This window comes from Strigops habroptila, chromosome 5, assembly GCF_004027225.2.
Source record: "Strigops habroptila isolate Jane chromosome 5, bStrHab1.2.pri, whole genome shotgun sequence".
Taxonomy (NCBI): domain Eukaryota; kingdom Metazoa; phylum Chordata; class Aves; order Psittaciformes; family Psittacidae; genus Strigops; species Strigops habroptila.
Window position 1 is genome coordinate 4482494 of NC_044281.2, and position 27390 is coordinate 4509883.

General features: G+C 49.9%; 1 protein-coding gene across 1 annotated transcript; it reads right to left on the reverse strand.

The window, feature by feature from the left end:
* Positions 1-197: 197 nt before the first annotated feature.
* COL6A2 (collagen type VI alpha 2 chain) lies at positions 198-26811 on the reverse strand. Its single transcript, XM_030488409.1, has 28 exons — positions 26708-26811; positions 21696-21830; positions 20282-20880; positions 19717-19737; positions 19066-19131; positions 18506-18559; positions 18350-18394; positions 18163-18189; positions 17880-17906; positions 17741-17785; positions 16172-16225; positions 15854-15916; positions 15667-15729; positions 15052-15141; positions 14393-14455; positions 13972-14034; positions 13797-13859; positions 13267-13329; positions 12159-12209; positions 11776-11811; positions 11341-11403; positions 11080-11142; positions 10777-10812; positions 10468-10513; positions 9946-10098; positions 9258-9710; positions 8907-8945; positions 198-1728 (listed from the first exon to the last, which is right to left on the reverse strand). The coding sequence occupies exons 2-28, from the start codon at positions 21799-21801 to the stop codon at positions 1121-1123; spliced, it is 3060 nt and encodes a 1019-aa protein (XP_030344269.1). The 5' UTR covers positions 21802-21830; positions 26708-26811; the 3' UTR covers positions 198-1120.
* Between the last annotated feature and the right edge of the window lie 579 nt (positions 26812-27390).

Genomic DNA, 27390 nt, shown 5'->3' on the forward strand with positions numbered 1-27390 from the left:
CAATCCACCCCTGCTTAGCCATATAAAAGTCCATCTGCAGACTGCTGCTTTGAACAACGCTCCCAGGCGTTCCAGAAACCAGCTCCCAAAGTGCAAACATCCAGCCCCTGATGTGCCTGGACAGAAAGCTTGTGCTGGTTATTAAAAATCTTTAAAACTGGAGACAAACTACAGAATAAAGAGGCTTTTTCTCAGGGTAGGGTGACAAGTTTGTTTATTTTTGCAGACAGCAAAATTCAAGTTCAAATCTGGGCACTGCTCAGCAAATACTGGTGGGAAGAAGGCACTTGGTTACTTTGAACAGATTGGGATGACAGGGAGGCAGCTCCCAGTGTTTTGTGAGATGCTGGGGGGCATGCTGCTCCTCTCAGCCAGGATTTTGGGTGCAGTAATATATCAACAGGTTTTGGTGAAGGTTGAAATGAAAGAAGGGAGCAAGTGAGATATGGCCCATCTGTGAGATTTAACATAGATAGAACCCCAAAAGGAGCATCTGCAGACAACTGTAGAAGGCAGGAACACTTCTCACCATCCTGTTGCTCCCAGGAAAGAGGGGCACACCATCAAGGGCCATGCAAAAGGAAAGCAAGTTTCTGACCATTTGAATGTGTCATAAACTCACTCAGTCCTCTCAGGGCAGAAGTACCAAGAGAACTAAAAAGATGAGATAATCTGGAAAAGGCTTTGCTAAAGAACAGAAGATGTTGCAACCATAAAACTCCTCATAGGACATGGAGGGATACTGGGAGTTTTTGAGAACTAGAGATATCCATTTGTCCTGCGACACTGGAAAGGTTTCTTGCTTCTCTGATAAGCCCTCCTAGGATTACAGTATGTACAGGAGTCATGGCTTGGTGTGTGTAAAGCTTTACAGAAGTACATCATATGGGTCTGTGTCCTGCTTTGATCTTGGCTTTAATTAGCACCATAAATGTAAGATACACAACTTTTCATCATGAAAATCACAAAAGAGCTCTGGCTTTTGGCTAGAAAGGAGGACCCAGAGGCAGCTTTTCTGGGCCAACTCAGAGTTGCTAGCAACCATACAGGGGGAAGAAAATAAAACAGGTAATATCAGGGGGGTGTATAGTGCTGAGAGGAAGACGTGCACTCCCTTCATTCAGCATATCCACCTAATGAACCTGTCGAAGAAGCTGGGCTGAGAGAGGCTGTCATAGTCCTTCTCCCTGAAGATGGCTGCCCGGTCCCCAAGGCCAAGCTTCAGCAGGACATCCATGTCTACATCACTCCCAAGAGCCACTACTGTGGGCATAACGTCTTGCTTCTTCATGGAGTTGATGGCCTCTTCGAGGTTCTTGCTTCCTGTGATGCCGTCAGTGATGAAGACGAAGGAGAGCTCAGCATTGCGCCGGGCAAGTCGCTGTCCATCTCCTGGGCTGAGCACGATGTTGTTGATGGCGTGTATGATAGCTGACCCAATGTTGGAGGATGAGTCTAGGTACTTGATCTGCGCCAGGGCGTTGGAGATCTCCGTGAGGTTGTAGGTCAGCGGGAAGACCACGTTCTGGTCCCTCTCACTGCCGTACTGCAGCAGTGCAATCCGGGCATTCATGCTGTCGCTGTTGCTCCTGGCCAGCGTGAGCTGTCGGGCCACCTCCTCCACAAAGTGATGGGCCCTGTGGAAATTCTGCTCCCCAATCCTTTCAGAGCCGTCCAGCAAGAAGACAACGTCGACGGGGCGCTGTGTGCACTGGGCCACTGCAAGCTCTGCAGGAGAAAGAAGACAAGAGTTGGGAGCATAAGAAAGCCTACAGGCTAAGGTCAGGGCTTGCCTCAGGCAGTTTGGGCTTGGAGCCGCCTCCATGCATCTTTGTCCAGCCCCACTCGGCTGCCAAAGCCTGTCTTTGTAGCTGGTAGTGTAGCTTTTCTTCTGATGCCCTCAGCTTCTGGGCATTATGTCTTAATGAATGTTAATTCTGGGGCTCTGACAGACCTCCACGATATTAGACAGGCCTGTGCATTTCAGTCCCAGAATTATATCCATCTTCTTACAGCAGTTCCCAGCTCTTATCTGTGAGAGGAACATGCAGAGATTAATGGCAGGCACTGTCTGCAAACCTCTTGCTTACTTCTAGAGTGGTTTACCTTCAGAGTTACTCTTCACACACAGATTTGTAGGATGAAAGCCATTTTCATACCTTTCACCCAGATTAGTTTAACCAGCAATCGCTAATTCCAGAAGAGCTTATAAAGGTTGGGTCATATGGTTGAAAACAAGGCTATCTTTGTCAGTGCGCCTGTTCATATCAAAGCAGCTTGTGCAATATATAACAGATGAATAGTTGTGTGAAGCACAGGGGAACATTATTCTTCAGTCACTCAGAACCTGCCCACAAAGTTGGCATGTGGGCATATGAGTAGATACAGTGCATGTGGGCATATGAGTAGATACAGTGCATGAACTCAGAAAAAGAAGAAGAAAATGGCTATCTTTGGAGTCAGCTATCAGGGACCGCTATTTCATCCCTTTGCAGTAGTTACGTGTATTGCATTTAGTGTTCCTCTGCATGCCTGCTTCTCCAAGAAACACTTCTGCTTCCTTCTTTTGAGTTTCCTCCTCTGAAAGCATCAGTTAGGAACACAATTGCAACAGCAGTATTGAAGTGTGATGTACCTACTGTGGCTGGCCACCCTCTGAGTTGGCAGCAGGGCAATGGCCATATCACTGCCAAGCAGTTCTATGGCTCTGAGACTGAATCTCAAAGTCCTGGAGCCAATGTCATGTTGTTTCGCACGACTGGCAAAGAACAGGAGATTCTGGAGCAGCCCCAGCTTGAGCACCCATTTCTAGCAACAAATGGGTAACTTTTGGGATAGGAGTATCACATGGGTTTGAATTTCTGCAAATTGAGCAAATCCAACTTGACAAATTGCTTCCTCAGTGCTCAATGCTGCTACACCTGGATTCAGCATGTGGGGCGCTGAACCAGTGTAATTCCTTCTATGAGCTGAGCAACAAATGGATCACTGTTTAGTACGAGTACTATGTGTGTAGTCAACATTCATCAAACACCAAAGTCACATTTTAAGCAAAATAGATACATGTCCTCTTGAAACTACAGAGACAGTGTCCAACATGAATTCGACAGCACAAGCCAGTGTAGCAGAAGCTCTGACAGTGCACATCATTGAGCTCAGACTATTTGCACCACTTCCATCCACGATAAAAGTCAAACCTGATGCAGGAACTTGCTGGTACATGTGGTTTAACCTACCTTGTTGGACATAGCAAAAGTCCATGGTGGTTTCTGTATCATGTTCCCTGACCTTGTAGACTTGCATTTCTCCTTAGCCCCCACTGTATAACATATCTACAACAATGGCATGTCTTGAATGGTGCTTGCTGTACATCATCTTACAGGCTTGTTCAATGCCAGCTCTGACCGCAGTAGAAACCAATCTCCAAGCAATGCTTTTTCCCCCAGAGCTTTTTGAATATCCAAATTCATCTGCATTACTCCAACTCCTTCAAAGTGATAAAGGTGCATACTCACCTCTGCCCAACCTTCCTTAAGAAATGTTGTCTAAAGGTACATTGGTGCTGCAGTTCCCGATATGCAGGTGCTGCTGCCATAAAGATACTTGGCCTTGGAAGTGCCTGACCTCCTTGTCCTCACTCGCTTTGTGCAGCTGTGGAGAGGGAAAGGCAGGAAGGCATGGCCCTTCCAGCTACACAGTCTGATATCTGCATAGGGGTATGCAAAAGCCAGTGGAAACAAGTGGGTGGGAGTGAGGGCAGTGTATGGCGTTGGAGAAGTGGTTGTCTACATGTAGTTATGCTTCTGGAGAAGACAAGCCTCCCACATGACCTGAAGTAAGCCTTATAAGCTCCTAGTTAAGCAGACTGCAGTTGAGAGCAGCATCACTTCATGAAGTGATGGGACACTTTCCACTAGAGCAGGTTGCTCCAAGCCCCTGTGTCCAACCTGGCCTTGAGCGCTGCCAGGGATGGGGCAGCCACAGCTTCTCTGGGCACCCTGTGCCAGTGTCTCAGCACCCTCCCAGGGAAGAGCTTCTAATGTCTCATCTATGTCTCATCTCAATCTACCCTCTTTCATCTTAAAGCTGTCAAAACACAGTAGGGAGCTTGGCTTTGCACAGACTATCTGGAATATGTGGATTACAACCAGACTCAGACATGGGCTGATCCTTTTGCCTTCACCTGAAATATGAAGCACTCCATGTAAAGCTCTCTGAACACTTTTCCCTCTGTTACATGCCAATAGCAGAGTTCTCTGGGCTCCCTGTCCCTATAGACTAGGAGCAAAAAGCACTGAAACCTTTGGAAAAACACTCTATTGTGCAGCACATTTGATGTGCTCATGTGCTGGGTGACACAAACACCTCCCCTGCATGCCTGTTGCCACACAGCTTCAAGCATTGACTGGCAATCCACAGATGCTGAAGCAGAGGTGGAAGAAAACTGTATTAAGTTCAAAGTGGGCAAGTTCTGTCTTCCAGTTACCATGCCTGAGCTTGACAACTGGCTCCATTTTTGTACATAAGGAAACATCACAGCCCAACCACCTTTTTGAAGACCATACATCTCCCTTCTGCCCATTAAATATGACATTTGCTCAGTATACTTTATTGCAATAATACCATGCCACTTAGAGAGGCTGCAAAATTCACTTGCTGGCAATAAACACTTCTACTTTTGTGCCTGCACTCAAAATGCTGCTTTCTCTTATGGATTGATAGGGCAATAGCTATGCTGGAGGCAGGAATGGTGGTTGCCTGCCTGACTTTTTGTGAGAACCAGGGGCTTCTGAGCTTATGGAAATAACACTCCCATCTAAACGCACATACCGGCAGCACAAGTGGTGTCTCCGAACCAAACTAACACTTGGTATGGATTGAATCAAGTTGAAATGCTTGCTTTTATATAGCTCACGTAACACATCACAGAGGCACAGTCATGGGTTTTTGCTTTGGACTGTCTGGCCCTACATAACCTCTATCTCTTGGCTACAAACAGGTACATGTTGTTAATTAAGAGGGAAGAAACACTAATGTATAAGCAGAGAAAAAGGCAGAGGGAGCTCATACAGCTTCTGAGAGAAGCACTCCCCAGGTTTTGGTGCTCTCAATGGAAAGCCAGGCTTGGCCCCTCTCCCATACCTCTTGCTTCTTCCCTTCAATATCCCCCACTGTCCCTGGAATGGTCGTACAGAGACACTCACTGGTGCAAGAGGAGGTGTACCTTGCTTTGTCAGTCTTGCCACACAAGACCCAAAGAAAGCCCTCATGGTAACCCAGTGAGAGGATGCAGAAGATGCTTCAGAAGCAGTCAGCAAATACATATGTAAGAAGGCATGGAGAAAGCACATTGCTGGTCCCTCTCCACATGAAGGGCTCGCCCTAGCCCTCAGCCACATGTGTGTTGGGACCCTCCTTGGTAGAGCCTGGTGCTTGCCTATGGCTGAGGGCTGGGACACGCAGCTCCTCTGCGGAAAAGCAGCAGGCAAAGCAAGAGCATCTCTTGACATCACTGAAGAAAGCTGCCATGCTCATCAGACAGCCAAGCCAAAGAACACAGCCCCTCACATCGCATCCCTGACTGAGCGCAACCAAGACATTTCACTGCCGGTGTTTCTCCTAAACTAAAAGCATCTACCAGTCTATCTGCCCCCTCTGCCTAAGAGGCACATGGGGAAAGACCATTACCACCTCCACTCAACCTCTGCCTCCGCTCGATTCACATTGATGTCTAACAGAGATGTCAGCAAAGCCCTAGAACGGTTTCTGGGTCCCCCACAATCTCGCTGTGCACCATTTTGAAGGTGTCAATGAACAAGTCCATCCACTCTTGCCGCTCATTTCCAGTGGCAAACTTGGCTTTTTCGGCGGTAAAGGCCAAAGTGGCCACCAGCTGGGTGTACATGCTGGGGTCCTGGTTTTCCCGCGTGGAGTTTAGGAACTGGGCGATGGAATGTATGGTGCTGGGGAAATCTATGTTGACTCCCTCTTCCATGGGGCGGAAAATAAGTGGATTTAGGTTCCCAGGGTTCCTGTCATCTGCAAGTGAGGGTCAAAAGAATATTTTCAGGGCTTGCTAGCAATGGCTGTGTCTCTGAAAGCTGCCTGGCTTTCCTAGGTGCACTGCACCAGAGAAGAACAGAGCAGATGAGGACAGAGAAGTAAAGACCAAAGCCACATTCGACATCTTTCTGCCACATTTTAGGTCTGAGGAACCGTGGGATTTGTACTGAAATCACTCACACATCAACTAAGAGACCTCAGAAAATGACATGAAAACTGAACTGCCCAGTTCCTTCCTACTCATCTGGCATAGGCACGATGGAGGAAGAGCAGTGCCATGGGGTCCAGCTTCTTTCTGCATATGGGATTCAGCCATCATGTAGCTTTGAGCTCTGCTCTGTGTAAACTGTACACATGATGCTGTACAGCCAGAAACACATCTAAGGGACAGCATGATGTGAACTCCTTGCCTGGCACTCAGCTTGCTGCTGTGTGCAACGCTCCTTTGTGGTGTCTGGGCTACTCAGGACCCCAAAGCCTCCATTTCTACCTGGCTATGCTGAACTTCAATGTGAACAAAAACCCCAAAGCTCAAAGCAAAGCCTTTTGCGCGGGTTAGAAAGAGCCTTACAGAGCATCATGCGGTTTCTATCAAAGCAAATGGTCAGTTCAGATTTGTTGAGCATTCAACCCATTTGACATTCCAGCTTCCCGTTAGCACCACAGCAACTGATGGGCAGTGACACAAGGACAAGGGTCTGCCCTGAAAACAGGATTTCCTTAGGCAAAGCACTAAGGCAGATGTGAACCCCAAGTGGCAACATGCCTGTCTCTGCAAGTAGGAAGCCAAGGTGTATGTAATACCTGTCCCTCTCTGTGCTCTTTGGACAATACCCAGGTTGGGATATGTGGCATGAGCAATAGATTTACTCCTTGAAGTGCCAAGACTGCAACTCTGACAGCCCTGGGGGCAAGAACAGAGCTGGATGTAGCTGCCTCCTTGACCTGGACCTGGACCTGGACCTGGACCTGTCTGGCCTGTCTCCCACTGGACACATGCATTGGATGTGTGAGAAGCTCACTCAGACCCCCTGTGAATGCACCATCTCCAGCCAAAGGGTTTGTATGTGAATTGGCACCAGCTCTTGGGGTGTTCTTGGAGAACCAGAGGAAGCTGAGCACTGAGCAGAGAAGCCCCAGGCTCTGTCACATGCCTTAGATCACATCCCATCCAACATGTGCCTTTGCCATTAAGCGAGCGTGGTCATTGTAGATCCTTCTAAATGGTGCCAGCAAGGCATCACAGACCATCCTGTGCAGTGGGTGGAAGGTGGTTTGCCCAGAGGCCCCTGAATCCCCAGGCATCCCTTAACATTTGATCTACCAGGTCTAGCATGGATCCTTGCACACCAGGACAACTTTTGCCCGTGCTGAGATAGGTGTAATGGCGCTTTCACAAGAGGCCCACACCTACCCAGCCACATCACCTATACCTGTGTCCTCTGGGGACAGGTATAGGGCCTGCCTATAGCATTGCTTGAGGGATTCCCAAGAGGGAACACCCTCAAATGCCTCCTCAAGCCATTTCTGTTCTGGTACCCAGGACTATCAGGTATCTGTGAATTGTTCTCACCTTGCATCAGGAACAGAAACACCCGAGTGCACTACAGGGAAAGAACCACCAACTTCGCCTTGCTTTGGAGGGCTTTGATGGCCCAAGCACCAGTGCTTGGGTCAGCCTCTCTCCTGTAGTGTTCTTCTGAAACAGGGAAGCTGCAAAGACCAAAACCTTTGAAGACACCTGAGCAGTCACCAGTGTGGCACGGGGAAGTCACCTCGTTGTGCATGGATCTGCAGGACAAAGCTCCTCAGAGGACATGGCAGAGGAGCCTGTGTGGGTAGCTCAGCATCACAGTTGGACCCTGTGTACTCTGCATGGCCAATACTCAGAGATTTTAGACAGAAATAATTGTAGCTTTTCTGTCTTCAGATTTCTGAGCATGCTGGGACCAGCTTTCCTTTGCTTTGTATGGAAATGAAGGGACTTCTTTACCATTTGAGATTCTGGATAATATTGAGTCGCAGCTGGGGACTTGCACAGGAACATTTACAGCAAGAGGAGAGGTAAAAACTGCAAGAAGAGGCAAAACTTTGTCCCCTGTAAGCTTTGTGCATACCAGCAAATAGTGCATCTATTGCATTGAAGTGGGCACAGAGACTCAGGATCTCCAGCAATTCAGGTTGCAGATCTGCCCCTTAACAAGAACAATGTTGATCAAGTGAAGCTACCTGCAGCGAGCAGCAGCCGTCTCCTTTGTACCATAGGATCCTCACAGCCTTTTTCTTTTAATCCAACACCCCGAGTTAATTGTTAATTAAATACAGCCAGTGTTAGACAAGCCAAAGCTTTGGGTCCACTATGGTGTAATTTTCCATACGGTCCCTACCCCCTACTCTGCTCTTGTCACTCCCAAGGAGCATCCTGCCCAGTGCTGCAGGTTGGGCTCTGCATTCCAAAGGTCAGCATCGGTGGGAGAGTTTAGCAAGGGTGTTTTGACTTGATGCGTAATAGAGACATGGAACAAGTGAGAAATGAATTGCTGAGTTTGGAGGTCAAAACCTGGTCAAAGCCTCCCAGGAACTGGGTCAGGGCTAAGCCATGCTGGTGCACTAACACAGTGCACTTGTACCTACCTGTGCAGGGAACTTGGAGAGGCAGGAAAAGAGCAGGAGGTGAAACCCAGGAGCCTCTTCTCATGTAACTTAACAGTAGTTCCCTAAACTCCTGCCACCCGAAACAAATGAATGGGGTTGCACATCCCATTCCCACTCCTGAGCCTTGTGCACTCTCCCTTAGCCCTACCATGGTGTGCAGATGGCATGAAGGTAGTTGTCATGTTTACCTGTCTGACAGGGCAGCTCAGGGCAGACGACCTGTGGATCTGGAAGGGAAAGAAACAAGGAAAACTGAGTGATGTGCTGCCGTCCCCCCTTCACAGCTTGCACAGCCAGGGTGGCAGGGCAAAGTCTCTTACAGGGGAAAGGACTCCAATGGACTACCCCTGCTATCTGAGGAAGTACTGCTTATCTAGGGCTACATAAAGGTATGACCCAGCTTATGAGCTACTGGCCAACCTGCTGGGACACAGTGTCTCTGCAATTGCTGCAATGCACTATATATACCCCCCCCCACCTCAAACCCTGGGGCTGAACACTCCAGTTCCAGTAAGAATTGTGCAAGGACAGGTACAGACCTGGGCAGAGGACGTCTTCCATCTTGTCAATGAATTCTTCTGCCACCAGGTCTGAGAAAAGCCTCATCTTCTGGACCCGCTGGGGTTCATTGCAGGCGATGGAGACCAGAGTCTCGCTCTGTTCTGGCTGGTCAAACATGTCTCCAATGCCAATGGTGTTGACAACCACATCTCTACCACAAAGAGCCCCTAGGTTCTTGTCATCATCCCGGGGGTCGTAGCGCCCATCCGTGATCACCACAGCAAACACTTGGGCTTTCTCTCGCCTGCTTTCCTTGATGAGCTTGTTATAGGCAAACTGAAGGGCAGAAGGTGTCCAGGTGCCTCCAGCAATCCACTCCAGGCGCTTCACTGCTTCCTTGAAGCTCGACAGTGAATCAATGCGCTCATCATCAAGTTTGATGGCTTCAAAGGTTCCCTCGTGACTGTACTGCACCACCCCAACACGGGCACCTGCCAATGAAGCATCAGGTCACTTGGCTTTGCATCCTCAGTGAAAGGAGGAGGTCAGCAAGGTTTCATAGCAGCAAAGAGCTGCCCAATTGGCCTACAGAGCTGGGAAGGGAGGAGGGAAGAGCTGCAGAAGTGCTGGACTGATGGATCGCAGCCCAGGGCAGCTACAGAGAAACGTGGAAGCTGGAGGGATCCAAACCCCTTTTCTGTTCCCTGTGCCCCACACAGTCCAGACCTGTCTGTGACTTGGGGTCCTTGGCAATAGAGCCCAGCCGGCTGACCACATTGACCACAAAGTTCTTCTCTAGGGTGAAGTTGGTGTAGCCAATACTCTCTGAGCTGTCTATGACGAACATGATGTCCAGGGCACCGCAGCGCTTCTCACAGTCTGGAGAGAGGGACAGAAGGAGGAAAACAACAAAGGTCAGTGACAATGAGAATGAGAGATCATCTACAGGAAGACGGGACAGCATCACACCAAGCATCCACAGGGTTTGTGGACTGTACAGGAAGGGCTTTGCATGCATCTTTCTGTTGGTGTATTTCAAAAGAGATCTTTGTAATCTTGCTGTGCAATACACTCTATCCTATCACCTGGACCATGCAACTCTCTGTTACAGCTCATTGCTCCTAAAATAATCAGGAGGTGAGCAGGGAAGGACTTTCCATGAAGGAGAAGGCAGCTCCTGATGACCCCCTTTCCCCATCCCTCCATTGCTCATTCCCCTTCCCTGGGGAGAGGCGATGGTCTGCTCACCACAGCATCCGCATGTCTCTCGCACGTAGGTCATCACGTCGCAGTCCTGTCAACAGAGGGGTGCAGGGTGAACACCTCCATCCCTTTACACAGCATCCATCCCCTCTAAGGGGAAAGGTTCCCTTTTCCCCTCCCATCCAGCTGGCCCACTCCCCTCATTCCTTGGCTCCCATGAGAAGCCACAGGCCACTTTTGCCATGCAGCATCAGGACCTGATGCTCCGGGTCTTTCATTCTCAGGCTGTGCATGGCAAAGCCATGGTTGCCCCAGGAGGAAGAGCACTGGGGGATGCAGAGAAGTGCTACTTACAGTCAAGCCAGGATCTCCTGGTGGGCCAGGGGTCCCCTGTAAGAAAAGCAAAGGGATTTCAGGCACAGTTTTTCCATGAGCTCCCTTTGTGGGAACTACACATCAGAACCATCAAAAACGTGGCTTTTTGCAGAGGTCTGCCATGGGAAAGGTAGGAAAGCCTTGTCTGGAAGCTCCTCCACCAAGCCCTGCTGCAGGGAGACCCACTGGGGTCCCACTGGGGCTTTGGGACTTCAAGGAGAAGTGGGGAGGAAGAGGAGAGAGCTGCAGCATTTGCTTGGACATAGTGGCATGGTACTGTACCTCAGGGCCTGCTTCACCAGTTGGACCACGGGGTCCGGGCTCACCTCCTGGGCCAGGATCACCCTGGGCAAGAAGCAAAGAAGGGTCAGATATTACCCCAGCAAGGCTGGTGGTGCAGGCACAGCCCTGCTAAGCATGGTCACCAGCCCTACCACAGCAGAGCTTGGGGAAATGGGACAGCAGGAGAGCAGGCAGCACTGTCTCCAGCACATCTGTCAGAGGTGTGAAAGGGGGACACTGACCCACAGGAGGTCTGCTTACCGCTTCCCCTTTCGCTCCTTTGGTCCCTTGCACTCCTTTTGGTCCAAGCTCTCCTCTTGCTCCCTGCTCGAAGGAAGGAGAAACAGATCCAGCACAGAGCACATCTGGATGTGCTCAGGCAGCGGCGCTACTGCTATGAGCCCATCAAGAATACACGCTTGCCTGGCCCAGGAGAGCACCCTCTAAACCAGCAGTTCAGCACAGAGTAAATAAACAGTGTTTACTTAAGCATTAACTAAGAACAAGGAGGTTTTGCACAGCATATTTCAGATAGTTTTAAAAGGAGATACGGGCTTGGGAGGTTCACCCCAGTTCTGCAGCTGCAGGGAATGGCTGTTGGCAGGACAGGCTCCTTGGCCACACATCTGGAGAGTTGGGCAACAACTACTGGGCATTTCGCTACTGAATGTAGGTGATGGAGACAAACACACTCACCTTGGGTCCCGGCAGCCCCTTTTCACCCTTGTCACCCTGTGAAGGAAGAGAGGTGGATGTCAGCACCCAAGCAGCATGCACACCATGCACACTGGTCCCGTAGCGTGCGTGCGTACGTCTGCAGTTTGATGGTTGGAGTGGTGGACACAGCCACTTCTCCATCACCGCTGTTGAGGCTGGGGTCCCCAGCACCTCTGCCTTGAGACTGATGGAGCTGTGGCCAGGTTCAGTCCTGGTGTTCAACCCCCTCTGTGGGCTCCATGGTTTTGTGGCCCTGGTCACTTTTATTCCTCCTTCCCTCTTCTCCCAGGCTCCAACAGCAACCACCACTGATACAGGCTTCCTTGTGGCATGTACGTCTGCGCTGGATGAGGGATACATACCTGTGGTCCTCTGGGTCCAGGGTAGCTAAAGCCAGGTCTGCCTCTGTCACCCTTTGGGAGGAAAACATAAGACCTGTCAGAAGCTAAACCTGGCCATGCCAGTGACAGTCATAGAACCATAGAATCAGTCAGATTGGAAAAGATCTTTAAGCTCATCAAGTCCAACTGTTCCCAGCACTGCCAAGGCCACCACTAACCCATGGCACTGAGGGCCTCGGCTTCACGCTGTGTGAACACTTGCAGGGATGGTGACTCCAGCACTGCCCTGGGCAGCCTGTTCCAATGCCTGAACACCCTTTGGGGAAGGAATTGTTCCTCATCTCCATCTAAACCTCCCCTGGTGCAGCTTGAGGCCGTTTCCTCTTGTCCCATCCCTTGTTCCTTGGGAGCAGAGACCAGCCCCCTCCTGGCTCCATCCTCCTGTCAGGCAGTTCTAGAGAGCGATAAGGTCCCCCCTGAGCCTTCTGTTCTCCAGACTAAACCCCCCCAGGTCCCTCAGCCGTTCCACATCACACTTGTGCTCCAGGCCCTTCGATCAGGGCCATTTTCATCTTCTTTCAGGGCGAGACATTACCAGGAGCTGTGACTTCTGTAGCTGGCCCTGAGACACTGGGAATGGCTGTGCAGAGCAAAGCTTCGCAGGGTCTAAGGACATCACATGATAGGGACACCCTTGAGTCTGTGCAGGGTGAGGGGTGCAGTCAGAGCTGCCTCGGCCAGAGCAAGACCTATATCTCTGCTCCATAGGGAGGCTCCGGTTTGAGCCACTCAACTTTTGAGGAACACAAGTTTCCGTAGGGGAAACTTTTTATCTATCTATCTATCTATCTATGCCTATCCATCTATCTATTCCTATTATCTATCCCTGTTATCTACCCCTATCTATCTATCATCTCCATTTATCCCTATCTATCTATCTGTCTATCTATCTATCCCTGTCTATCTATCCCTATCTATCTATCCTTATTATCTATCTATCCCTATCTATATTTATCTATCTATCCCTATTTATCCATCCCTATCTATCTATCTATCTATCTATGTATCTTTTTCACAAAGGCACACAGCAATACCCTTTCAAATGCAGAGTTGCATTCAAATACCTTACCTTTGGTCCTGGTGGTCCGGCTTCACCTCTTGGGCCCAAGTCACCAGGGTCCCCTCGTGATCCCTGCAGGATAGTGGAGGGAGTGGGTGAGGATGTTCCCTGCAGCTCCCTGGCTGCACATGGGACCGTGCTGGAGAAACCAGCTCTTGAGAGGATGCTGCAGGACCATCTTCCCTCCCAGTGAGGTCACTGTGATAGCCACAGATTCAACACTTGGGTCCCTGTGTCCCGTGGAGACACACAGATGTCATGGCACTACTGGATTAACCACAGACCCAGGATGAAGACCAGGCCTGGGGAGACCCATCTTCCCTTCTGATGGTCCCTTCCATGTTGTCATGGGAACATGTGGGACCAGGAGCAATGGAAGAGCAGGGACTCCTAGGTCTTGCTATTTCTCCTTGCCCCAGGGGCTAGCTGGGGCCTTTGCAATAGATTTTAGACTCTTTGAGAGGGACAGTGCAGCCAGCTTATGTCAGTAGGACAAGCTCTCACTTGAGAGGGAGGACACTGTCACACAGACAACTTACTATCCTGCCTGGCTCTCCCACAGGACCTGAAGGGCCTCGGGGTCCTGGCAGTCCTTGGTCTCCCTGCAAAGCAAGACACAAGAACATAGAGAGGAAGGCACAGGAAGGTGTGCATGAGGAGGAAAGCTGGGTGAGCTGCCCTGGATGGCAACAGCGCTCTCCTCTTTGTGCTTACCCTTGCTCCTTTGCTTCCAACCTCACCAGGCAGTCCACGAGAACCCTCTGGACCAGGATCTCCCTGTGAGGAGGGTAAAGATATTCCAGGTCAGGGATGTCTCCAATGCTGTCTGTGTGCATGGCAGTGCTCCGTGGAGCGAGGAGGCAGGATGGTGTTCTCAAACGTTGTGTTTCTTGGCTTGAAACATGGTGTGAGGGCAACATGCCCTCTTAACATGTCTCTTAGCCTTGAGCTTTGCTGCCCTTCATTCCCTCTCTGGGTTCAAGCCCTGGAAGAGGAGGCTGTATGTGATGCCACCAGGGCACAGCACACACGCATGGGATGGACACTTCATGGCTGGGCAGTAGCACATCACTCACACCACTCCTGTGCATCTTGGGCTCACTTGCAATGGTCTCTGGGCAGTTGCTTTACTTACCCTTTCTCCTTTGGCCCCAGGAGTGCCTTTGCTGCCTTTTGTCCCTGGATCTCCACGTCGACCCTTGGCAGACATAGAAAGCCACATAAATGGGATGTGAAGATGGACGCTACCCAAGCAGTGACACGTGGCTACCCTGCCCTCTCCTTCCTGGCCCAAGAGTGGTCTCCTTGCCCCCTTAGTGCACATGTGTCTGGCAGGATGGGAGCAGGGATGCCTTTGCTGGCTCTGCTTGGGGGGATCTTGCCTTTCGCTTTTCGGAAGCTACAGCCAGACTATTCTTTCAGGAGGCTGGTCACAGCAGTAGCCATAAACACTCATGGTTCATTCCCTGCGGGTTCCCCATCATGGCCACTAGATGTCCACTGCAAGAAGCCAGCAGTGTGGGGAACTTGCTAGAGTGCAGCCCAAGGGTCCCTGGGTATCCACAGAGTGGGTGTGTGGGAATACAGGATGCTTCTCTAAGGTGGAATGGTTAACATCACACTTAGGATTATGGAAGTACTGCTCTGTGAAGATGGAAGAGACAAGGAGATCAGTGTCTGCACAGTTCTTGGAGCAGGCAGGCTAAAGAGGGGGAGTTTCTCAGCGCCCATCCATGAAACTGCATCAAGATGCTGTGGTGTGCCCACCATCCACGGACCTATTCAGACACTTACAGGCTCTCCTTTGGGACCAGGAGGTCCTGTTTCACCTCTTCCTCCCTTGCTTCCAGCACGCCCTTGAGCTCCAGTGTTGCCTGGAAGTCCCTTGGAGAAGAAAAAGAAATACAGTGTGTTGGAAGAGAGGTTAGGGTGCACACACACCGCTCTTGTCCTGTACCAAGCACATACACCCTTAAGCAGAGGTGTGTATGAGCACACAACTCATGCTTCCACACACCCACCATGCCTACACATCAATTCTATGTGAACAGACTCCAGCCTGAAGTAACTGGCCATCAGCATATCACCCCTTTGGTTATAAGGTCAAGCACAGTGGGTAGAGCCTGTGTTAGATCTCAGTTAATCATTAAAGTTTACTCACACGGATAAAAGCAGCCTGCAAACGCTGTCACTGCCACAAACACTGAAGAAGTCATGAGGCTGTGGCAGGGGAAACCACGGCCAAACAGGGCCTTTCTACCCAGGAGAAGATGGGAAGAGAAGGAAGGACACAGTGCAAGCAGTCCCCTTTGTGCTGGAGCTGTTCCATGACCAGCGCTTGGTACCACTCCATGCCATGAGGAGCAGACTCTAAGACACTGGATGCATCGGAATGCTGCATGAACCTACCGGGCTTCCTTTTTCTCCTGGAGGTCCCGGGGGTCCGCTGCGACCAGGCCGGCCAGGATCTCCCTGAAAGAGCCATTGAGCAATGGTCAGTACCAGCATCATCAGCATGTTGCTGTGCTCCAGCGACGTGCACCATGAGGAACACAAGGAGACTGTTATAATTTCTGAGCCTTATCTTCACTTGTACCTTTATGCCTTCGTCTCCTCTTTCACCTTGGGCTCCTGCATCTCCTGGGTAGCCATCAGGGCCCTAGGGAGAGAAAGCACAAAACCCCAATCTTTTTGCAGTAGCAACAACATGCACTTTCCCTGCAGAATAAATGAACTGGCTTAGAAAGTCACTCTAGAGACTACAATAGTTTGTGCTTGTTGGTTGGAAAGGACCTTGAGATCATCTACTTCCAACCCTCCTGTATCATGCAATCTGTAGGAAAACGGAACCTCATTGGCCATCTCTGTGCTATGTGCATGTGATGTGCTGAATGGAAGAGTAAAGCATTCCTACCTTGTCACCGGGGTCTCCTTTGCAGCCCGGTGGTCCAATTCTGCCCAGCTTGCCCTGGAGAGATAGAATTCCAAAGAGAAAGATGGAGAAGCTGTAGGTGTCCGAAAGGAAAATAGAGCTTTCCTTGTCAGCCTTTACTAATCTTTAACATCAGGTACTGACCATACCTGTCATCAGCTAAAGAACAAATAGCAAGTGTATTCCTTAAACAGGAGTGTGGTGTGCAGAGACAAATGGAAGAGGAGAAAATAGTCTAAGAGCCCCGACTTCGTGGAAATTCAAGCATGCTCATCCTGCACACATGCCCTAGGTGATGGACACATCCCTTGAGGCTGGATTTAGAGGTCACTCATGTCCATGGTTGTACTGGTCCCTCTGTCCTGCATCTTGGGTTGGAACAGCTCAGGTCCGCAGCCCATGAGAGCAGTAATGCCTTGCTCTGCACCCCAAAATGGCTTTGTTGGCAATGCTTAGGCAGCTTGGCCCAGCTGGAGAGTGGTGGGGACTGAAGGAGTGTTTTAGAGCTTCAGCAGGCATTTGAGGAGTGGGGAAAAGGACTGATATTATCTTGCAGATGGACTTGGCTGGGTGTATGTGAAGGTGGAGAGCAAACCCAGTGCGTGCTGGCCAGTGGACAAAGCCATCTGAAATAGCTCAAATTAGGCTATTCTGCTGTGGTACATCTGCATGTCATGCAGATCTAAGGGAGGTCATGGCCCTCTACACTCTCTATAGAGGTTTGGGTTGGAAAGGACCTTAAAGCTCCTCCAGTCCCAACCCCCTGCCACGGGCAGGGACACCTTCCACTAGAGCAGGTTGCTCCAAGCCCCTGTGTCCAACCTGGCCTTGAACACTGCCAGGGATGGGGCAGCCACAGCTTCTCTGGGCACCCTGTGCCAGCACCTCAGCACCCTCACAGGGAAGAACTTCTGCCTCAGAGCTCATCTCAATCTCCTCTCTGGCAGGTTCAAGCCATTCCCCTTGTCCTGTCCCTCCAGGCCCTTGTCCAAAGCCCCTCTCCAGGTTTCCTGTAGCCCCCTTAGGCTCTGGAGCTGCCCGAAGGTCTCCCCTTCAGGAGCCTTCTCTTCTCCAGGCTGAACTAGCCCAGCTCTCTCAGCCCAACTCTTTGAACCTGGCTTTAGGGCTTTAATATTAAGAACAAACAGTGGCTGAAAGATGAGATTTCAGATTCGGTGACAAACTGCTTTGAAAACCAAATTTCTGCAAATCTTTCTGTTTCCTTTAGGGGTCACTAACACTCAAGATGAGATATCTCCAACCCCGCATCGCTTCCTGCAGCAGGAGTACAGCCTGGGTTGCACATCTAGTTCCTTGCTTGCTGATGAAGGGATAGTGCTCCTCACCACCTGAATCACTTCATCTCCAACCTGCTCAAGTATTCCTACAATACATGCAAAATAAGGTGCAACTAAGTTCACAGAAACCTCAGTCAGAGCAAAAAGCATGTGCGATGATGGGAGAAGGAAAAATGCAACCTGTGGAGACAAGGGTGGGTAAAGAAATGGAACAGCAGCAACTATATTACAGGGTGCTCCTAAATCGTATTACCTTCTGTCCATCGGTGCCGTTCCTGCCGGCCAAACCAGAGGCACCCTGGGATTAAGGAGGGAAAAAAGAAGGATCAGTGATGTGTTAACACACACTCAAGAGCTGGAAGCTGGAGCAACGTGTAAATGTGCTTCCTTACCCGCCGTCCGTCGGATCCAATCTCACCCTGGGGGAAGAAGAGGACAAGAGTCAGACACTTTACTCACATCCATCACCCACTTACCTCACACAAACACCCCCACTTCACAAGACAATGCCTGAAGGAGGAGATAGGCTTTGGGATGCCCTTGGAAATCCCTGCCTATGTCTGCATTTACATATGAATAAGGTTGTTATTCTCCCCATTACAGCTAAACTCTCCCTCTTGTGCCCACCCCACCCCACAAGTGCCCAGAGGTGCCATTTGGTCTCTTCTTTCTCACCTTCTCTCCTTTCAGCCCTGGGACACCCTAGAAGAGAAGGACAAGGCTGTGTTAGTGCCTGGGGATCAGCAGGAGCTGGGGTCTCAGGTGGGAAAAGGAGAGGTGAGAGGGAGAAGCAGAGCTCCCCACTGCTTTACTGAAAGCCAATGACTGCAAAGAGCTCAGTCACTGGCTATGGAATTCTTACCTTGGGACCAGGGTATCCAATCGGACCTTCGATACCTGGGTCACCCTTGAGGGAAGAAGACATGAAGTGTTAGCTCCAGTGTGGAAGAGATGCAGTCCCAGCTAACACAGGGGCAGCATTGCTGGCTGTGACGGTGGGGGGCTTACCACGGCTTACCTGTCTTCCTTTCAGCCCAGGGGAGCCTGGCTCACCCATGTTCCCCTTTGCACCCTAAGGAAAGAAAAAACCCAATATTAAGTATAAGCTTGGCGCTGACTGTGAGAAAATAGCAATTTCTGGGAGCATCAGAAGTGGTCTTGAAAGTCCTGGGGTAAAGGTTGGACTTGATTATCTTAAAAGGTCTTTTCCAGCCTAATTGATGTTGTGATTCTATACTGGTGCATTTCTGCATCAGCAGATGCTAGATGCTCCTACAGAGGTTGGGGCAGCAGGACCTGTTTTATTCCAGAGAAAGGCTCTATGAGGAGAGGAGCACACTGAGCTGGGGGCAGGAGAGTGGGACACTGGTGTCAATGGATCAGCTTCAGCGCAGACATGGGAAGACACTGGTGCTGAATGTGTGCTCCATTCACTCCATCACAGCAACCTCGCAAAGCCAAGGCAGACATTGGGGATCTATTTCCCACCCTGGTGAAGGCTGCCTGCAGCTGAGGTGGGGTTTAGGGCATTGTGCAGTGTCTGCATTGTTCTCTTCCCACAGGCTCAGGGTGACTTACCTTCTGCCCTCGGTATCCCTTGGGACCAGGCGGACCTGCAATCTCCAGGCAGCTCATCTTGTAGCACTGAAATACAAGGGATGAAACAGGAGGTGTAAGCGCTGTGCTGTGCCCTGCACTGTGGCTCTCCACTCGTGTCTCCCCAGGAACACGATACTAAAAACTACTCCAACTCTAGCCATAGGTAGAAAGTTGCTACAAGCACATTCATTATGACTTGACCCTGGGCCCAAATTGCAAGAACAAGACTGCTCAATGTCAGATGAAGTGGGGTGGGCTTGTTCTTCTGGGCTATCAGGGGATGTGAGTGCCCTTTGGAGCATCATTCTGCGCACTATGTATGTCAAACCCTGTCCACATGGTACCAGTAGGGCTTCAGCTTGTGCAGCACCTACAAAACTATCCTGAGTGATGAAATGAGTCTATTCTCAGAAGGCAGAGAGTAAAGAGTCCATTATGCCATTCCAGACATGGGGTAAAGGGACACATCCCTCAGGCTGTTGCACTGATCTATGGGTAGGCAGAGACCCATCCTGCTCAGCTCACTGCAAAATGAGTCTTGCTAATTTTGGGGTATGAGCTGGTCTTCTCTAAGTGAGACAACTTAAACCTGTGTTACCTGGCAATGGCATAAAGATGCTGCTTACTCACCTCTCCGTAGGCTTCGTGTTTCTGCAAAGGAAAAAACAGGATGGACAGAATCAGTGAAGGTGGTCAACCCCAAGAGAGAACCAGCATCACAATCCTGGAAGTGCGTGTGATGGTAAGGGGGAGGAGGTGGTAAAGGTCCCATGGTTTTACAGAGGTTCTCAAAGCAGACCCCGATTAACAGTGCCTCACATGTGGGGCCTCAAAGACCATGCTGACGGCGAGTACATGTCTCAGTGCTGTTCCATGCACCCCTGGATGGGGAGCAGGCTGGGTATGGGTCCGGCCTTCAGCAAAAGCCAGGGCTAGGGTGACAGCCCGCCCATAGAATCATAGGCACAAACCAAGGAGTCCTGGTTTAGCACCTAACCAGAGAAATCTGAGATGCTCGAGATTCCATTTGCCCCCTAAATGCTGGAAGACCATGAAAAAGGAACAACAATGTGGAGGCTTTTCCCTGTCAGAGGTGCTGTGTAGAGCCCTACTAAAACCCACTGTGGGGCTGCTCACAAAGCATCCCCACCACCCATATGCTGCTTCTCTCCCCTGTTCTACTTCTGTATCATACCATAGCTTGGATTATCCTGTCAATGGTGTTCACATCGATGTCCAAGGTGTCCTTCTGCGTGATGGCGTAGTTGTTGCGGTACAGCTCGTGGGGCAGGTTGGCGATCTCCCTCAGCCCCTGCTCATAGACGTTCTCACTGGGGGCCACTGCAAAGAGCTTGATGCCCATGTCTCGCGCCCTCTCCGCCTGTGTCTTCATCCCCCCGCAGGGGCTGCCGGTGACGTGGCCATCGGTGATGACTACTGCAAAGTTCACGCCTGAGGCCATCTGGGTCTGGATCTGCTCCGTCATGTTGGAGATGGCGCAGTCTGTGAAGGTGCCCCGGCCAAGGTAGTTAATAGCATTCAGCCTGGGAAGGTATATGTCTTTGCTGCTCGTCAAAGGGCTGTATATCTCTACCACATCTGAGTAATGGAGTCCACCAAACTGCCAAGTGATGTAGACCTGGTTCTGGTAGAGCTCAGTCTCCAGTTTATCGATGAACACAGGGATGAACCGCTTGATTTGGTCCACGAGGCTCTGGATAGGCACAGTCTGCAGAGCAACGCTCTCCGAGGTGTCAATGATGAAGTATACATTGATGGGGCAGTTCCTCTTTTCTGCATGGAGGCAATTAGGCAGACCGTGTCAGAGCACTCCATGCACCCCCTTCACTGCCCCCCAGAAACCTGGACTGAGAAGCTTATCTAGGCAGCACATAGAGGACAGCACATAGAGTTGTGAAGAGAGCAAACAACAGCACAAGCCTTGAGGTCCAGCTTCCTGTGAGACTGTTGAAGCTCTTGCTAATGAGGAGGTATTTCCACCTGGGTTGCAGGAAATGACGGAGCTGAGGATTTAGGCCCAGGTTTGAATGAAGAGCAAAGGTGTGATTTCTGTTCTTCTGCGCTAAATGAATGCTCTGCCTGCCAGGCTGCTGGTTGCTCTCTGATTTAGAATTGTTGTCAAGAAGACTATACCCAAGCGTGACACTGGAAGAAGTCCCACCTACCTTGAATGCCTCAGCACCCTCACAGGGAAGAACTGCCTTATATCCAAGCTGAACTTCCCCTGTTTCAGTTTAAACCCATCGCCCCTTGTCCTATCAAATCCAGAGCTTATAACTCCATTACTTATTCAGATACAGAGCTTATTATTGCATCAGCTGGGAGAAGGCACCACTGGCAGACCCCAGCTCTTCAATCCCTACCTCTCTGCACTCCAATGCAAGCCCAGAAATGGGAGTTTCAGTGGAGGACAATGTTCCCTGAAGATGAATTACTACCACAGAACGCTGCCTGGGAGAGCAAAGGAGCAGGAGAGGTTTAATGTGCCACTATTCCTTGTGAGCAGGCTCTCCAACTGAGCATGACTATTGCTTTTGGTGAAATTGCTGCCTATAAAGGAGAGAGACACCCAGTTATCTGGTGAATACCTGTACAGGAGGTAGGACTGACATCTCCAGGATCCCCATCAAACTGCGCATGGAGAGAAACCAGAGCCACACAAAGGAGTGTGGAAAAAAAGGCTTGTCGGAACATCTCAGCAGTTCCTCTGGATATTGAGATGCCTGTGGGAAAACACAAGTTAGATGTTAAGCACGATATATAGCCTCCCAGTTCTGCTGGGGAAACACAAAGCCAGCCAATACTCCTTGTAAACCCTGTCTGTGAAAAACAAGCCCTCTCCATCACCAGGACACATCACTGGGCCAGTAATGTAGACTTCTCTATTGACTTGAGAGCTAAGCAGTTAAAATACTCCCTTTGTTGGAGTATAGGCGAATGCTTTAAAACTGCTTTAGCTTCTCTGTCAGTCTGAACGGAGGGATCAGGTGGTGGAGCTATAGACAGTGCATCTTGATTGTCTGATTTCATGGTTTCTATTTATGGCCACCCAATGCTCACATGGACTCCATCACCCCCAATTCACACAGATAAGCATTCATGCTCCTTCTCTTTGCCTGCTTGGCCAGACCACCAGTGAAGGTGTGCAGCAGGTCCTTTCCATCTTCACCATGTGGGTCTGGTGACTCCTGTCTGTACCATAAGGGTACAACATCCCTTGCTCAACAGCACTGCTTTGTAGCCCTCACAACCCATGGAATGAAGGGATGAATAAACAAGCACTTGAAGAAGTGCACATCTTTAGCACTGAACCCATCACACTGGGTCTACAAGGTCCAGTTGGACATGGGAGCATATTTCGCGTAGGGTTATGATAACTTAAGCAGCAAAAGAGTTGAAGATCTCGTCTGACAAGCTCTTAGGAATGTATAAGGATATTCACAGACAAAATCTGTGACATTTTTCAACAGCAAAATCAACCAGATTGGAGAAGACCTTTAAGTTCATCAAGTCCAACCTTTCCCCAGCACTGCCAAGGCCACCACTAACCCATGGCACTGAGGGCCTCGGCTACACGCTGTGTGAACACTTGCAGGGATGGTGACTCCAGCACTGCCCTGGGCAGCCTGTTCCAATCCTGAGCACCCTTTGGGGAAAGAATTGTTCCTCATCTCCATCTAAACCTGCCCTGGGGCAGCTTGATGCTGTTACATGGAGGAAGAGATGATGCTGGCTTTTATGTCTTGAGGACAATAGCTCTAACCAGCATGGCCCCTTGAGGGCACACAGACCAAGTGGTAGCATAGATGGGGCATGTGTGATCTCTATTATGAAAAGAAGGCCTGAGCCCAGTTCAGAAAGAGAGCTTCTTCCTTGGAAGGCTTTTTCGGGTGTCTCTTGGAAGAGTCCAAGTCTTGAACGGACACTGAGAGTATATTTGTTTGCATTGGTAGCGCAGGGGGAGAGCACATTATGCAGCTGAGCTGCTGCCTCAGTTGCATGAGAAATGGCATTATCTGAAGAATACACACAGCTCAGATCACCCTACATCTCTCTAGAGACCTCTTTCCATGTGGTGAGGAGCTGTGTGGGACATGTCCTGTTTCAGTTTACACTGCAAGCTGCAGTGCATCACAGGGTTCTGAAAACTGCTTTATGCTGGAAAGACCAGTTCATCATAGAATCCCAGCCTGGTTTGGGTTAGAAGGGACATTAAAACTCATCTAGTTCCAACCCCCTGCCATGGGCAGGGACACCTTCCACTAGGGCAGGTTGCTCCAAGCCCCATCCAACCTGGCCTTGAACACTTCCTAACTAACTTGAACACTAACAAGCCTGCGCGAGCCAGTGCTCAGGCTGGATTTTAAAGAGGGGAAGAAGAAACCATCATGCTCTTTGGACATCTCTCGGGTGGATGGGACAAGAGATGCAAAACCTTCAGGAACACCAACTTTAGGCAAAGCCCTCTGACATCAAAGGCCTCTCATGTGCCTCCAGCTCAGCACTCAAATGTCCCACCCATGAACCAAGTAGTTCATGGGTCCTTTTCATCCCCCTCCAGCTCAGAGAGGCTGCGCAGTGGTTTGCAAAGAGACCTGATTATGTCCTAGTGAAGACCCTGCATAGGTCAGCGTGGCTCAATTTTCATTGCAGAGAACAGAAGGGGTATCGTGAGGATGAAATACTTTAATGCTGTAGGGGTGTTTTAGTTAGGATCAAGATTTCCTCCTTCTAGCCTCTCTACAGGCTTCCCTCATATTTTTTGACGACAATGTAGATCTGCGGGAGATCATGATGCTTTGTAGGACACGACAACTTTGTGCCTTCAGATAACACCATTTTATAGCCAGTCTTTACTGAGGGAGCTGGAGACATGAGCTTTTGGAGAGGCTGGGAGCACCAGAGGCTTTGGCCAAGTGTCTGACTCACAGATCAACACTTCCCAAGTTTAACCATATCCTTACCTCTGGCCATGTGTGCACAAGAGCTATTCTCTAGGCAGAGCAGCACTGAGCAGTTAAACTGCACAGGTAACCAGGGCCAGCTCTGGCGTTGGACTGCCGCTACCTTCAGTCCTGGGGCCTTTGAACTGGGTCATAGAATCCCAAACTGGTTTGGGTTGGAAGGGACCTTAAAGCTCCTCCAGTTCCAACCCCCTGCCATGGGCAGGGACACCTTCCACTAGAGCAGGTTGCTCCAAGCTCCTGTGTCCAACCTGGCCTTGAACACTGCCAGGGATGGGGCAGCCACAGCTTCTCTGGGAAAAGTCTGTGCCAGCACCTCAGCACCCTCACAGGGAAGAGCTTCTGCCTAAGGGCTCATCTCAATCTCCCCTCTGGCAGGTTCAAGCCATTCCCCTTGACCTGTCCCTCCAGGCCCTTGCCCAAACTCTCCAGGTTTTCTATAGCCCCTTTAGGCACTGGAAGACTGTTATAACCACCATGAACTTTGCCTCTACATGGGCAGAAAGGCAAAGCTGAAAACATCAGTCACACCTCATTTCTTTGTGGCCTTGTTGCACACAGTCTCCCTTATTCCACCCTGTCACAGGCACCGTGTGCCCCTCAAAGGGGATATATACACCTGGAGCGATGTTAGCTTTCTGTTACACCAGAATCCCTCCTAGTATTAAGTGAGTGGACACATGTTAGGGAGGTTGTAGGAGACTCTTCTCCCCATCTAAGGGGTCTCTAAGGCCGGGGCAGGCGACAGTGCCTATTCTGTCATCCTCAGAGTGCTATCAGCTGTTGAGATGCTGTTGTAAATCTCGTATCATCTGATATTTTCCTTCAAGCCCCATCTCCTGCTGTGAAACCTCAGGTTTCACCAGCAAAAGAGTGTATTTCTGACACATTTGCTGGATTTCATAGACAAGTTTTGGACACCGAGAGTCCAGAAAACTAGTGGAAAAAGCAAGTTGGGAGCTGACTCATTGAGTTTGAGTATTTGGGTCTGCCCATCCTGTTCTTCCTTGACCTTTCTCCGTCTGCAAGTGCAGGACCATGTGGGAGCAAGGCTTTACAAGAATTTCTCTAGAAATTTCCTTCTTTCAATATCTGTATTGAGTGATTCACCTCTTTCACCATGAGGGACACACAAAGGGAAGGACAGGGAACCTTGAGTAGTGGTTTTGGGCCCTCTGAACAGATTTCGAGGGCACTGCTCTGCGCCATCCTCCCTACATTAGGGTCTATGCTCCTACCTAATGCCTCAGGCGTGCATCAAGGAAAATGCATGGCCTTGTCTGCTGCTCCCACAATTAGATCCCAGGTGACCTGGCTGTTATCACAGAGCTGCAAAAGCATATAGAGTTATCTACACAGAGGTCTTTCAGGAGGACCTGAGTTCTCTGCTTGTGGGTGTCTCTTCCCACCCTGAGCAACTGGACCAAATGTAATATTACGACAAAGAAATGACTTGCAATGATTCCTTCCACAGTGCAAATTACAGTGATTTGTGCTCTCACATCTAATTATCACACTGAAGTTTCTCCTGATGCACTGTGTATTTCTCCTTCAATCCTACAAGACCTATTTATAGCTGAGCAAGTTGGTCCCAAATTCCCACAAATTCAGGTGCTCTGCTCTCTAAGCTAACTCTGCCTTCAAGGAGACTATTTCAAGCCACAAACACTGCATTGCCCTCAAGAAAAGAGAACTGTTCTAGCTTTGGCAGATGCAGAATAAAGTTAGAAACTCCACTGCTGTTCTGACATGGACCCAGTCCCAGCTTTATTCATGCCCAGCGGGCAGTGCCTGTGATGCCACCCGCTTGTTGTGAGTACTCCAATGTTTGCTAAATAAAACTGGGGGAGAAAATCACCCCAAAAGCATCGTATTTGATACAAAAGCTCTCATAAATGCACCTCCTTGTCCTCCTTTGCATGTGGGAAGAATTTCAGTGTTGGTCACAAATGCGACCACAAGGAGCCCTGTACTTTCGTTCCTGGGCACATCACCCAAGGGGAAAGGTTTCCCGACATCAGCAGGGATCCCAGCTCTTCTCCTGCCCTCCTACTGCAACTCTGCTGGGAATTTAGCCAGGGAAAGCCCAGGAATGCTGGATGGAGCAGACAGACCCCAGCTACCAAACAGAGGAGCTTGTGCCGATGAAACCCAGCAAAACTCAGAGACATGAATCCCAGGTTTATCTAATCCATATCTTCTGGAATCCCGGAAATCAAAGAGGAATTGTGCAGCACATTGGTCACTCTGCTGCATATCAGTATAGCTGAACTCAGCTTAGTTGTCTCAGGAAAGAATTTGGTTCAATAGTGTTCCCCCCTCAATAGATTCTCTAGGCCTTTGGACCTGGTAGATGAGAGTCTGTGGCTCACACTTCCAACAGCTGGACAAAAAGCTCATGGAAAAACACCCAAACTAGCCAAAACCTGAAAGCAATAGAAAAACTTATATTCTCTTATAGTAGGTACTGCCTAAACGTCATGTGCCTGAACGGAGCAGCTTGCTCCGTGAGCAGCAGCAGTAGCTGTGCAGCCTGCAGCTGGGGTTTTAGAGGGTAGCTCTCCTATTTCTCCTTGGAGAACCACTAGTAAATAGCCACACGCCATCCGTTACAAGGAGAGGAAAATTCTGCCTACCTGGAAAACGAAGTCATCAAAATTCCCTCCAAAAAAAGCCTCCCAAACGCCAGGAAGAAGAATTCGTGGAGCTGCTCGTATCAGGAAGGCTCCTGCATCCCAGGCTCTGGGTGCTCGGGGGGTCCGGGGAGGAGCAGCAAAGGCGTCTCCAGCCCAGTCCCTTCTATCCCTGGAACTGCCCCTTCTCTATTCCTCCTCCTTCACAATCCTCATGTGTAGTAGCTGCAGACATCCACGGAGAGTCACTGTGGGTCCACCAGCACCTCGGGATGGTCTCCTCCCATCGCTCCCCTCCCAGGGCCGGGGCGAGGTTGTCATCTTTGGAGCTGAAGGCATCTTTCTTCTAAACAAGCTGGAAGAAGTCTCGTTTTTCCATGATGAGAGGCCCCATTTCGTGGTTGGCATCGCTGCCCCACATATTTATACCATCAAATAGTGTTCTTCTTTCTTTCCCCCTCCTTTTCCCGTCCTAGTAACGTGTCCTGAGCGGAACAAATAAAACAAGAACAGCTCAAAAAAGAGCAACTTAGATCTTAGCTTTTGCAGATATCCAAGTCTTGCTCAGAGTCATCCAAGTCTGAGTAGTATCTGTTACTATTGATAGGTTTGGGTGTTTTGTTGTTGGGTTGGGCTTTTATGGGGGACTGGTTTTCTTTTTTGTTTAATTTTTATATTCACAGGCA